General features: G+C 33.1%; 1 protein-coding gene across 1 annotated transcript; it reads left to right on the forward strand.

The window, feature by feature from the left end:
- Positions 1 to 3536: 3536 nt before the first annotated feature.
- Positions 3537 to 5818, forward strand: LOC122595132 (caffeoyl-CoA O-methyltransferase-like). The gene is made up of 5 exons (XM_043767446.1): positions 3537 to 3777; positions 3916 to 3995; positions 4729 to 4873; positions 5029 to 5160; positions 5346 to 5818. The coding sequence occupies exons 1-5, from the start codon at positions 3643 to 3645 to the stop codon at positions 5637 to 5639; spliced, it is 786 nt and encodes a 261-aa protein (XP_043623381.1). The 5' UTR covers positions 3537 to 3642; the 3' UTR covers positions 5640 to 5818.
- Positions 5819 to 15029: the final 9211 nt, after the last annotated feature.

The raw sequence follows: 15029 nt of genomic DNA on the forward strand, positions 1-15029 counted from the left end.
TGAAGTGACGGTAAAAAAAGCCGAGAGAATTGTTTGGAGTGTTTAATTAAGATTGATATACCAATCTTACCCTTACAAGCATAAACCTTTTTTTTTTCCCTCAATTTATTTACAAAATATATTAACCATTCATCGCTCTCCTCTAATGGTTACATTTGATTCAAAAGGTTTTTAATAATTCTTGCTTCTTTAAGAGAGCTTTTCCATATATATATATATATCTATATATCTATTAAAAGAGTAGTTATCTTAATATTTTAAAACGTTTTTCAATCTAAAGCTATTTTTAAAAATTGACACATAAGCTTTTATCCCATGTGTCATTTTTATAAATATTTATAATAATTATCTTATTTAAACATATTTAATGAATTCCAAAAATTCTATATATGGCAAAGATATTGGGGTTTATGGAATTTGTGTCAAAATTATTTTCAAAAAATAAATTTAATAACCGCACATCGTGCGGGTAAAACACCTAGTATATATATATATAGGGTGAGGATCCTAGAAGAAGGTGTCTTAAGGAGAGAAGGGAGAGAAGATCCTATTAGCTAATCAGAACGCGACATGTGACAAAAAAAAAAAAAAAGCGCGGTGGCAATTTTGTAAATAAATGAAAGTTTTGTGAAGCTTGGTCAGCTTGGGATCTCAGTGGGTTGAGTCAGCTTGGGATGGGTTAGCTTGAGTTGGATCAGCTTGGTTTGGGTCAGTTTGGTCAGTCAGCTTGGGTCTGGGTCAGTTTGTCTGGGTCAGCTTGGGGTCTTGTCAGGTTTAGGCCAGCTTGGGGTTGGGTCAGTTTGGGGTCTGGGTCATCTTTGGTCATGGTTTAGTCAACTTGGGGCCTGGTTCAGGTCAGTTTGACACAATTTACACATAATCTACACATCTACATAAATGTAGATTATGGGTTCTAGGTTCGGTCAGGTTTGGGTCAGATTGGGGTCAGGTCAGGTTGGGTCAGCTTGGGGTCAGGTCAGGTTGGGTCAGCTTAGGGTTGGGATAGCTTGACACAATTACACATAATCTACACAAATGTAGATTATGGGTTTTGGGTCAGCTTGGGGTCTGGTCAGGTTAGGTCAGCTTGGGGTCTGGTCAGCTTGGGTCAGCTTAGGGTTGGGTTAGCTTGACACAATTTACACATAATCTACACAAATGTAGCTTATGAGTTTTGGGTCAGCTTGGGTTCCGGGTTGGGTCAGCTTGGGGTCTGGTCAGCTTGGGGTTGGGTTAGCTTGACACAATCTACACAAATGTAGATTAATCTACACAAATGTAGATTACGGGTTTGGGTCAGCTTGGGGTTCGGTTGGGTCAGCTTGGGGTCGGTGGGTCAGCTTGGGATGGGTTAGGTTGGGTTTGGGTCAGCTTGGGCTAGAACCCAGGCTGATCAGATCCCAAGCTGACCAACCAAGCTGACCTAGAACCCAGGCTGATCAAGCTGACCCAACCAAGTTGACAAACCAAAGCTGATCATAACCCAAGCTGACCCAGACCCAAGCTGACCCAAAACCAGGCTGATAAAAGTTTGATTTATTTACAAAAATGTCACCGCGTTTTTTTTTAAATCCACATGTCGCGTTGTGATTGGTTCATAAGACCTTCTCTCCCTTCTCTTCTTAAGACACCTTCTTATTTGATCTCTTATATATATATATATTGCAAAGTTATTTTGAGAACCATTTTTTTTTGCGAGAACCTTTTAGAACTTTTCAAATCAAGCCCAACCGATGATTGTTCTTTACATTAAAATTGTTTTTTGATTGTTTTCTGAATAACTTATGTGTAATTTTGAAGTTTATAATTGTGTGGAGCATGGATTATCATCCATTATACAATTATGTGGAGATTTGGATTCTTGATCACATGTGCACGAATATTGTTACGAACACATGTATGCAAGTCGATCACATGTGATCAAGAATCCAAATCTTCACATAATTGTACAACGGATGATAATTCATGCCTTCACACAATTATAAACTTCAAAATTACACATAAGTTATTCAGAAAATAGTCAAAAAACAATTTTCATGTAAAAAACAATCATTGGTTGGGCTTGATTTGAAAATTTTTTAAAGGTTCTCGCAAAAAAAGGTTCTCAAAATAACTTTATCCTATATATATATATATATACATTCCTTATTTTGAGAATCAATTTTTTTTGTAAAAATCATGAGAACTCTCAAATTATGTATTGGATAACATGTTTTTTTTTTGTTTATTCACATGTGAGATGATATAAAAAAAGTATATTGTAGAAGAAACTTTTTAAAAAAACCTTCAAAATAGCCTTTTGTGAACTTGTGAATGAATATGTTCACACGTTTTCGTTCACATTTTAACAAATGAGTACATATAAGGTTTTGAATAAAACTTTCTTCTGCAACATGTATTTTTATAATGTTTCACATGTGAATGAATAAAAAACATTATGTATACATAATTTAAAAGTTCTTAAGATTATTAAAGAAAAATAGATTCCAAAAATAAGGACCCCTATATAGAGTAGATCGTAATTTCTTTAACTCCTGGATAAAATAACATACAAGTTATTTGATTAGATAATTTCATTATGACATATATAGCTTGACATTTTGTTTTAGATAATATAGCTAGAACATGATATTCTGGTCAATGACACTACTGCATGAGACGTCTTATATTTCGAGGCTGGAATTCTTTTAATGTGATAAAGTTATAATATCCGTTAGTAAATGAATAGAGCCATAAAATGGAAATCCTGAAACTTGTAAAATAGACAAATGAGAACACATGTCATATAAAGTAAATGATAGTAATGAGTTGTTCCATAAAATTGAATTCACAACATCCTGAAGGATTCATCTCTATGTCCCATGGATATTCCGTCAGTTCGAATCAAGGAGTATATAGAAGTAAAGGACGACGGTGTGTTGTTTAAGAGTCAAGTCCTTTTGAGGATTCGTGTTCGTGTCGTGTTTGAAGTTGTAAATTCTATGTTGTGTGTTCCATCGTCTACATTTTAAGTTCGTATCACTTTGTTATAACTTAACAAATCTGAACATTTGAGATCATCCATTAAAACCAATCAAAATAGTATCCTATGGCCATTTTAACTAATGCAAAAAGAGGTTAAATAATTTAAAAAACAAATTAAAGTATCCAAAAGCAACAAGTTGTTGGGGTTGAGGGCAGCGACGGAGCTACGTGGTAGCCATGACAACTCCATAATTATAAAACTCTACAATTTTAGAACTAATTTAATAATTTATTTAATTTTAAAGTTAATTGACAACCATAGACTCGTGTAATTTAATTTTACAATTTAATTTTATAATTGTTGGTATCATAATAATTGTTTGGTGATGAAAATCTAGGCCCCGCCATTAGTTCATACGGTCCAACTGCAACACACCAAACCCCGATGGGTTTGCTGACCGGTCTACTTTTAACATGACCTGCTGAAACGGTCTACTTTTAACATGACCTGCTGAACCGGTCTTTCACATCCATTATATGTACACCTCTCCATGTTGCCTTGGTAACTCAAATCAGTGGATGGACGTACAGCATGTCACAAATCCAACAACAAAAATAACTTTCCTTTTCTTAAGTACAAGACAAAAAACACACACGGTTTGAAAATCTGACCAAGAAATGGCAATCAATGGAGAGACGAAAAATGAGACGAGTAACATTGAGACTAAAACCGAGTCAACAAATGGAGAGCACGTGAGCCGGCTCCAAGAATTTGGTCACAAGAGCCTCTTGCAAAGCGATGCTCTTTATCAGGTACGTATATACGCCCGTGTAAATTATTCAATGATTCATGATATATATAATACACCTAACATAATATTAATTGAAATAATTATAATAAATGAAAGTATGGACGTCTAAAAGTTATTTCAATATTTGTGTGTTTTGTAGTATATACTTGAAACGAGTGTGTATCCATGGGAGCCAGAATCTATGAAAGAACTTAGAGAGGTCACGGCAAAACATCCAATGTAAGTAGTCTCTCTGTATATGTACGTATGCGCAGCGTAAAGAAATTGAAGTTCATATAATTTATACACATCGTGACATCACACAAATATAGCAGAAATGTCAAATGTTTTTGAAACTATTTATTAGTATAGTTCTAATTACTTATTTGTGTTTAAACTTTATTAGTTCAAACTACATGACACTTAATCAAATGTATAATATGAAGAAAGAAAAAAGAATAGATTCCACATGATTTAAAATGGAAGTAGTAAAATTATTTAGGAGGAAATATCATTTTACATTTGAAAATGAAGGGTTAATATGTGTGTTATAAGTTTTGACATATATTCTAACGATACCATTATTATTGGATATTCTAGATCTTTCAATTTCTCTAAGGTATTTAGCTCTCAAATGCATAACAATACATCATGTATTCATCTTGTTTATAGTTTTCTCGCTCCTTAGTTTATAATTACTAAAGTTTTCGTTATTTTAATTTTACATAACATAATTATCGTTGACTGTAAAATTTATAAATGGAGCCACACACATAAATCATATAAATGATTGATATTTTACAAAAATATCCCCTCACCCCACCCCGCTCCCCCGATTTGCAAGGTAACTTCATAAAAATAAATTGATTTAACTGCATCCAAGTTAAACCCATATATTATATTATACTGATCGAGTAGTATAAGTTTATATCCAAAGTTGTTATTCTTATGATGAATATATATGTATATTCAGGAATATTATGACAACATCAGCTGATGAAGGACAATTTCTAAACATGTTAGTGAAACTCATAAATGCCAAAAACACCATGGAAATCGGTGTTTTCACCGGTTACTCTCTCCTTGCCACCGCCCTTGCTCTTCCTGAGGATGGCAAGGTATAGTATATATACTTTTCTTAAGATATTTTAGTTAATTATATCGACAGTTCCAAAATGTTACGAATTGATATACTATATATATAATTGTCTCTAATAAATTAGAGTAATAATAAGTAGCTAGCTTGTAACTATTACTTGTATTATGATTACAGATTTTAGCTATGGATATAAACCGTGAGAACTATGATTTGACACGTCCCATAATAGAAAAGGCTGGAGTTGCTCACAAAATTGACTTTAAAGAAGGCCCTGCCTTGCCCCTTCTTGATGAACTGATTGCCAATGTATGTATCATGACAAATTAATTAAGTTTCTTCATTTGTATACGTTTTTTGTTTCTTAAATCATGTTAATTATGTTAGGAAATTATATTTCCTGTAGGACGTACGTATCTAATTAATTAACAGAGCATTTTTGAGTAATTAATTGAATGAATGATATATATATATATATATATATTGATCTTCAGGGAAAATATCATGGAACATTTGACTTCATATTTGTGGATGCTGACAAGGACAACTACCTCAACTACCACGAAAGGCTAATCGATTTGGTTAAGGTTGGCGGGTTGATAGGTTACGATAACACCTTATGGAGTGGCTCCGTGGCCGCCCCTCCAGATGCACCGATGAAAAGGTTTGTAAGGTATTATCGAGATTGCGTGTTGGAGCTCAACAAAGCATTGGCTTCTGATCCAAGGATCGAAATTTGTATGCTTCCTCTTGGCGACGGAATCACCCTCTGTCGTCGGCTCAGCTAATCTTCTGCATATATATGGTTTTACTCCTATATATGGAGTAATTATTATTGTTATATATTCTCCACCCAATGGGTTGGTCCAATATGAAGATATTCATGTAATATTGTGCGTCAGTTTCGATATATGTATTATGCTTTACTATTGATGTGTCTGCATTTTAATCAAGTTAATTTGTACCACTCGTTGTAAACCTAACAAATCTGTACATCATTAATTTAATATCCTACATATGGTCATTTTCTAAAACACGTTCTTGGTACCTTTATTGTTGATGGTCCACGTCCACGATATGATGTTTGAGGCGAGTAGGTCAGGAGTCAGGACTCACATTTCAGTCCTATTCAAATACGAGTAGAATCTTTATATACAGTGAAAAAGGAATATAAGGCTGTCTAACACCTAAATTTAGGTGTGAAATCTCTCACATATTAATATTTTACTATTTATTGTTTAATGAATAAATGTATGAGCCCCATGATTTTTATGGATTAAAAAAACAATATGTGAGTGTTCCACACCTAAAGTTAGATACCCGACAGTCTTATATTACCATCCCCTTATATATATATATATATATATGGGGAAGGGAATATGAGGCTGATAGGCATCTAAGTTGGGTGAAAAGCTTCTTACATACTTTTTTTTAAACCATAAAAATCACGAGGGTAACCATTTATTCAAAATATTAAAATATTGGTATTCAAACTATTAAAATATTGATATGTGAAGGGTTTTCACCCAAGTTGGGTGCATAACTGCCCACACTCACTTTTCTCTCTCTCTCTCTCTCTCTATATATATATATACTTTCCTTATTTTGAGAACCATTTTTTTTGTAGGAACCATGAGAACTCTTAAATTATATATTTGTTCACATGTTTTTTTTGTTAATTCACATGTGAAATAATATAAAAATGTATGTTGTAGAAAAACTTTTTGAAAAAACCTTCAAAATATCCTTTTGTGAATTTGTGAAAAAATCTGTTCACATTTTATTTTCACATGTGATAAACGACTATATATAAGGTTTTAAAAATAAATAAATTTTGCAACATATATTTTTACAACGTTTCACATGTGAACGAATAAAAAAAAACATGTGATTGAATATAAAAATTAGGAGTTCTTACGGTTCTTACAAAAAAATAGGTTCTCAAAATAAGGGTCCCCCATATATATATATATATATATATATATAGGGGAAAAGTGAATATAAGGTTGTCTGACACCTAATCTTAGGTATGTAACCCCTCCTATACAATTTTTTTAATATTTCTTGATTAATGAATAAATGTTTGGGCCCCCATGAATTTTATGGATTAAAAAAAAATGTGAGTGTTCCACACTTAAGCTTAGATACCTAACAGCCTTATATTCTCATCTCTTATTTATATATATATATATATATATAGAGAGAGAGAGAGTATATATTTATAGAGGAGGGATTATTTGAGAACTCATAGAAAAAAAGAACTCAAGTACTCCTCTACACCTTTGGATCAAAGAAAATGGATGGACAAGATTAAAAATAAAAACTCCTCTCAACACTAGAGGGGTATTTTCGTCAGCTTCTTTTTTTTCTCTCTCTTACTTTAATAGAATTCTATCTAATTCATTAAAAAACTTTTATTTCACAAACCGTAAATCGTTAGACGAAAGAAAAGCATGGGTAGTCTTAGAATTTCATCCTCTTTCATTAGAAATGCGATTCGATATACTTTTGACGACTTTTTAAAAAAAAAAAATTTCCATCAAGTTCATCTTACACATGTGTAAGTTGTACTTACCCATGGGCAAATTGTACTTACCCCTAATACATCTTGCTCTAGGGTTTAGGGTTTGAAGGTCGAGGGTTACCCTAAAACCTAGAGTGTGTGAACCCTCATCCTTTCTAGGTTTTTAGGGTTTAGATTTTCCAGGGTTTTTAGAATGTAGCGTTCCCTCGGATTAGCAATTAAGTTTTAGAGTTTAGGGTTTGAAGTTGCAGGGTTAGCCGTTAGGGTTTAGGGTTTGAAGGTCGAGGGTTAGCCTCGGGCTTCAAACCCTAAACCCTAGAGTGGGAACCCTCGTCCGTTTTAGGTTTTTAGGGTTTAACATTTAAGGTTTAGATTTTCCAGGGTTTTTAGAAAGTAGTTTCCTCATCGGATTAGAAATTAAGCTTTAGGGTTTAGCATTTAGGGTTTTACAATGCGTCCTCATCTTTTTTGAACTTTATAAATAACTTACCCATGTGTAGGTTATACTTACCCATGGGCAGGTTGTACTTACGCATGGGCAGGTTATACAACTCACTACTTCTAGGTCTTTCCAACACATGTGTAGGTTGTACTTACACATGTGTAGGATGAACGTGATAAAAAAAAAAGAAATTTAAAAAGTCGTCAAAAGTATATCGAATCGCATCTCTAATGAAAGAGGACGAAATTTCAAGACTACCCATGCTTTTTTTTTCGTCTAACGATGTACGGTTTGTGAGATAAAAGTTTTTTAATGATTTAGATATTTTTTTAATTTAATAAGAGGAGAGAGAAAGAGAGTGCTGGACAACTTTTTTAATAATGACAAACATGTCATTTCTGATCTTAATGAATGAAGGGCTGAAATTGGTTCTCGCGTTCTTTTTTGTAGTGGTTATCAAAATAACTCATCCCTATATATATATATATATATATATTAGATTATAATCCGCATCTTACGTGGGAACTATATAAAAAAAAATATATTTACACATATAAAAAGGCTAATATAATCGGAAAAAAAAACATTCAATGTATAAAAAATCTGGGAGAGTAAAAAATAATATAAAAATAATTACACAAACTAACCATGAAAATATTAATACCTATCTATATCTTCATTTCCTATGAAAGAAACCTACAAATCTGCATTTTATTTTTTGGCTGTTACCTTTAAATATATATGACATAATTATATAAAAAAAGTTGCAAATATCTTGTATTTTAGATTTAGAAATTAAATACATATTAGTCAATCATGGAGCAAATAACTCCAAGTAACATATATACGAAATTCATATATAACATGAAATCACAATTCTAGTAACAACTTTCATAACACTATCCAAATTATCATACACAAAATTATATTATTCTAATATTAATCCCCAAAATATAATTCATGAATACGTTTTTGTGACACGATCTCACGATTGAAAAGGCCTAAAATGAAAAACGAACTATTGAATTATTAAGAATACATGTAGATGGGTATTATTGTTTTGAAAAAGAATTTGATAAATAAAAAGTTAGGTAGATAAAGATGTATGATTAATTGTGTTTTAGTTTAAGTAAATTGTTTGAAGTTTGGGACTAATATCATCTTTTTTTTAAAACACATTTTTGGTACCTTTATTATTAATGGTCCACATATACTAGATTAATATCCGGCCGGTGGCCGGATTACCAAGTAAACTTATACGATACATATATCATATACGTGTGATAGTACATCAAAATGAAGTTTTTTTATAAACTCGGGCACAATGTTGTACATCTTTTGTTATAACGCATATAAAACCGATTTAATATATATGGTTTTCAATACTCGACCTTACTCGAAATTCAACTTGAAACTGACCCGGAAAAATTGGGTTATAGTTATGAAATCTCGACTCGGTAACCTACCAACTTCATTTTTTTGGGTCGGGTTGGGTTGACCTTTTAAGTTAATTGGTCAAATCACCAATCCAAAATCATTTTAATTATATAAAAAATTATATAAATTTTTTTTAAATAGGTCGACCTATCCGATAACCCACAACCAAATTTACTTAAAATCAGTTCGTCAACTATTAACCATATCACCCGAAATCAAATCACCAAACCATTTAACCCACACGCCAAGTTAATTTTGTTTTGGTTGGTGGTTGGGCTTGAGTTGACGGGTTGACAAGTTTTGATTAAGATTTTCAAGTTGTTTTTTATATTAGGCTACGTTCGAGCTGAGTATTTTTTCAACTCGCTAACCCAAACCTAAACCCGGACCTGATATATTTATATTGTAATTGTACTTATACTTATTGTGAAGTCCTTCACTTGATGGTTTAACCCACAAGTGTAGAATACAACAAGTCAAGTAAGTACTAGATAGGACTAGTATGAATACGACAAGTCAAGTAAGCACTAGATTGGACTAGTATTACAATAAATATAAATGCAATAATATATATAAAGTAATACGTACTTAAGCAATATAAAGATAAGCAAGTAAAGTGAATGGTGAGACACAATGTAATTTTTCAAGTGTATTTTATTTATTGATGTTAAATAAAATACAAGGTTGTTGCGGAACAAGATATTACAAAGTAAGTATCTAAACAACCTATGAATTACAAGTGATATAATATTGCTAAATAAACTCCTTGATCGAAATACTTAAAGTTGTGAAGTATAACTGTTTAGATTGAGAGTATTTGAGCAAAGGCACCAAATTGCAAAAGTGTAATTTGGACGAGGGAAGTGACTTGGTATTTATAGGCAAAAAGAATAAATATAATAGAACAGTAAATGTCTTTAGGCACAGCTTGGACAATGAAATTACGTGCTTTCACATCCAAGTTGGCTAATCTCCTATCCTCATCCCCCCAATCTACTTTGTCCTTAACTATGGATTTAACTGTGGCAGGAATGGTTGGGTGACCTTCCCTGACCACAACATCAACCACTACAGTCGATGTTGGCACATAAGGACCATCCACAAGGATGTCAGGCATATTGTTGTCAATGGATTCAAGGAATAAAGACATACGACCTTTCCACCCACTGAAATCATCTTTATCAAACATGGGTGGTCGGGTAGAGGAACCATTATCTACAACTGATGACATTATGCTTTACTCTTAAGGAAAATAAGCAAGGATCAAGTCAAGTTAATTCTTAACCCCTGCTCTGATACCACTTGTACAGTCCCAGAGGTGTAACAAGATACCAAAGTATAATGTACACAAATAGTTGTAGAGGGGGGTGAATACAACTTTTCGTTTTTCCTTAGCTAAACTTTAAGAAAATAGTTTTAGAGATTCAGATATATATATATATATATATATAACTAACATAATATAGAAAGCAGGAATCAATAAAACAGTAAAGCAGAAATAAACATTCTTAGACACAGATTGCGTTTTTCAAATGTAATCCTTTATTAAGAAATAATCTATACAAAGAATTACAGGGTTGTTGCGGAAACAAGATAACCTACAATATCTAAACAACCCTTTGAAATGACAAACAACAATCAATAAGTTCTTGCTCAAGAGAAGCAGCCCAAGCTGTCTTCTCACAGGCTAAGCTGTGTGTAAGAGCAGAGAGAACTTTAGTGAAGAATGATCTAAAGGAATGTCTTCTCATATGCCTTCAAGGATTGTAGCTTTTATAGGCGAAAGCTTCAGTCTCTTTTGGTGTTCAAATAAGCCACGTATAAGAATTTTGTTGGACGATCAAAGAAATATTAGAACGTGCCTTCATCGTACTTGTGGTCCCCAAAACCTGCAGCACGATATTTTGATCGTCCAATGAGAGTATGGACACGCATATGTAAATAAACCACCAACCTAGATTTTAGGAATCTTCCTTGTCACGTCATACGTCTTTATCAACAAATCCAGGTTGTAATCTTCACTTGATTGTTAGACACAGATTGCTCGTTTGTCAAGAGCAAATTTGTCTAAGTGTTTCCAAGCTGACTGCTAATCCCAAGCTGTCTTCCACCAACAACTTGATCTTCTATCTTCAATCCTCCTGTTCGACTTGGATTGAATGTTGTTACCATCTGATGCAGCTTGAATAACACTTGCTTCCATAAGATATTACAATTACAAAGTATGAAGCGTAATCTGGGTCATTCTCAGATCGCAAGCTTTGTCAGCGTAATCTGACCCAGATTAGTACATAAGAACCAAAAAGACTTACAAGTGTTTACATACAGATTTGTCATCATTAAATTTACAATATTCATTGGGACTCAACACTATCAAACTATCCTAAATTAGAAAAGTGATAATAGTTACTAATAAAGATTGTTAGTTATACGAGTATATATTAAGTAGGGTCGAGATTGAGAGGTTGAGATTGAGAGTTTCCCCTTTTCAGTTTTGGCTTCGCCTGCCGTTGGGTATTTTTGCAAGGGTTATAGCCATGGGTCGGAGGTCCCTTCCACTTCGGTGGATCGGGAACAGCCTCTCTACCTTTGAGTAGGGGTAAAGTCTGTCTACATTATACCTCCCCCACACCCCGGTTTATGCAGGAATTGGGTACCGTTGCTGCTTGTTGCACATTAAGTACGGTCGATATGTAGATATATCACTTTCTAAGATCATGTAAGCTCATTTATTAGAATCATGCATGGAGCTAAGTATGACAAAACAATACCATACCACTCATATCACGTGAACGTGGTAAATAGTTAGAACTGCATTGTTGACGAATTTCTAACGGTTGTGAAACTAGAAGATAACAACATCATTATACTTGCATATAGCCTTTTGGCGACCATCATGATGCCTCTGTCACTCTTTGGCCTCTTGCCGACCATATATAGAACACTCACTTGGGTTATTGCGGGTACGTATATGTTTGGCATGCTCTGGCGTTTGGCATGCTCTGGCAAGCTGCTCGGGCGTTGTCACCCCAAGTGTGCCTGGGATGGAACATTATGACCCGACTATGGCATACTCATTTTAGTCACCAGGTGTAAAAGGAAACCAACCAGACATACTAATAGACAACCTTTCGGTCCATGGTCTGGGTGTGGTGCACCCTATAAAGGTTTTCAATTTCTACAATAAGCTTCATGCGTACCTTGCTTCAAGTAGATTTTATGGAGTTAAAGTTGATATTTAAAATATAATCGAATGTCTCTAAGCACTAAGCATGTCATGGTGGCAGAGTTTCTCTTACACGGGGATACATCCAAGCTCTTAAAGCTTCGATTTCAAAGAACTTCAAATATAATGTATACATTTGTTAATAGCCTGTCAATTTTGAGAAGTTCTTTCGGATAAGCATTCATGGAGATGTGGGTAGACTCTGAATTGAAGAAGGGAAATATGGCAGCTAGAATAGCTAGCAGTTCCAAGTTAAACATCCAAAATATCTATTCGTCTAAAAATTTTCATTAATCAATTGCTTTTTTCCATCAATATTTAAAATGGCCAAATTGTGTACGTGTACAGGTTAAGCAGAGCTATTAAGAGCATTGGCAATGTTGCTCTACTTGAAGACGCTTGAATTCATGTTACATGACAGAATGCTAATGGGAGGCTGGGGTACAAGTTTTTGGTATGTTGTAACAATTAATTGAGTTTGAGTAGCTTATGCTCGGAATGATCTTCCACGTAGTGTAATTGTAGTTTTATGATAATTCTTTGAAATGGCAGGTCATTGAAGTTTCAAAAATGCAAAAAAGAGTTGGAAAGGATAAGGAAACTCAGATGTCATTATGGAACTTGGAGCAACATACTCGATTACAAAGTCGACATGACAACATTGGGAAATAAAGCTGCATAAGCAAATATTTGCTATCGAAGTCAACTTGGGCCGTTAAATTTGTAACTTACACATTTTGAGTTAGTAACATATTGTAATGATTTGAATGAAAGTGACTATTTATTACTTGGATCGATAAGCTTCATTATAAAGATATTCTACATAAAAATTGTAATTAGTTTAAGTGTAATCAAATATAAAAAATTTTATTTGTACTTTTTTAATCATGCCCGGGTTGATTAGCTAGTTGCTACTATACAGAATATAATGGTCTTGGTTAAAATCAAACAAAAGAAAAAATGATAAACCTTTTATATTACTCTTCCAAGATTTACTATCATGTTTATTTTCAACTTTCAAGAGTATAAATAATTTTAATTTAATTAATGAAATTCACACAAAGTCTTGTGTTATATATCTCTAACTCTACTCCTTTATAAAGCAAAATGACCCTTTTTATTTTGGGATAATGACATACAAATGTAATCACTTATGACAAAATGGTTATGTAATGTAGTAAACTACTCAGATGGTTATGTAATGTATGCACCTATGTTTTTTTGACTATACTATGTAAAATATGTATGAACCTTACATAGTATAGCAAAAAAAATTAAAAATACATAAGTCTTTACATTGATTGACCCAAATAAAAAGATCCTTACATAGTATAGCAAAAAAAAACATAGGTGCATACATTACATAGTCACCTGAGTAGGTTATTACATTACATAACTATTTTGTCATAGGTGGTTACAGTCGTATGCTATTATCCCTTTTATTTTTAGTAATTTCTGTCTTTGAATTATCAGAATTGCCCTTGACATTTATTTTAATAATTAACATTTTAAATCCTTATCTTTTTAAATATTCCACTATCACTTTTACATCAACCTACACCATGCTCGTCTTAATTTAATCCACACGTTTTAGTTAGGTAGTAGATTTAAACTTAAGCACAACTTATTTGATAATATTTTCAGTCTTGTAATTAATGATTTGTGACTTTGTGTGAAGATTCCATATTAGTTATGCGTGGCCGGATGCAGCTAACAATAATAGTCCTGTGATTAGATAGTCATTAGCTTTAAGCAATCATTCGGGTTCTATACTTATGGGTACGGCCGAATCGATGCCGCTGACAACATCATATCGGCATCACGACAACCATTGTCGCATTGTGCTGACACGGTGTTAGTATGCATATATGTTTATCTGAACCAAAACCTCTCTATATATTATTTCAAGATTAAATATGAATTTGTAATACACAATCTTTTGTTCAATACTTCAATTTTAATTGCCTATGTTGTTGAAGTTTTTATCAAAATTTCTGACTTTTTCCGTTTAAAGATTTCGTGTAACCTTAAGATAATAATATATTGAATTGCCTATGTTGAAGTTTTTACCAAAACCTAAGTCTTTTTCCATTTAAAAGATTTCGTGTAACCTTAAGAAGTTAAGATAATAATATATATGCACAAGTTTTAGGTAAAATAAAACAAGTATTAAAGTAAAACAAATAAAATAATATGTTTTTATTCAATAAAAATCACCGTGCATCATAAAAATCATCGATCATCAATTGTTTCGTGAATCTTCGTGCGTCAATATAATCATGATCTAACGGTCAAGATTTTGTCTTATTTGTTTTACCTTAATATATGTTTTACAATACCCAACCCTATATGAACAATAGACTAAATACTTTATTGCAAATGTATCTACATGTTTCAAAAGTCAATACGTCTAACGTCTGCCATCTATGTGGGTTAATAGATTGAGCCCAATCTGGACAAATGATCTTGGGCCAGCCTTGACACACCCCTACTGATCTTGGTACCAGGCTTGGAGCATGATTGCTCATTTGCTCCATAGTCATGTTCTA

Source organism: Erigeron canadensis, chromosome 4 (assembly GCF_010389155.1).
Source record: "Erigeron canadensis isolate Cc75 chromosome 4, C_canadensis_v1, whole genome shotgun sequence".
NCBI lineage: Eukaryota > Viridiplantae > Streptophyta > Magnoliopsida > Asterales > Asteraceae > Erigeron > Erigeron canadensis.

Excerpts from the sequence above, each read along its gene's own strand:
- LOC122595132 (XM_043767446.1), top strand. The coding sequence starts at position 3,643 with ATGGCAATCAATGGAGAGACGAAAAATGAGACGAGTAACATTGAGACT. Across the intron at positions 3,778-3,915 it reads AAAGCGATGCTCTTTATCAG|TATATACTTGAAACGAGTGT; the intron begins GTACGTATATAC and ends TGTGTTTTGTAG. Across the intron at positions 4,874-5,028 it reads CTCTTCCTGAGGATGGCAAG|ATTTTAGCTATGGATATAAA; the intron begins GTATAGTATATA and ends TTATGATTACAG.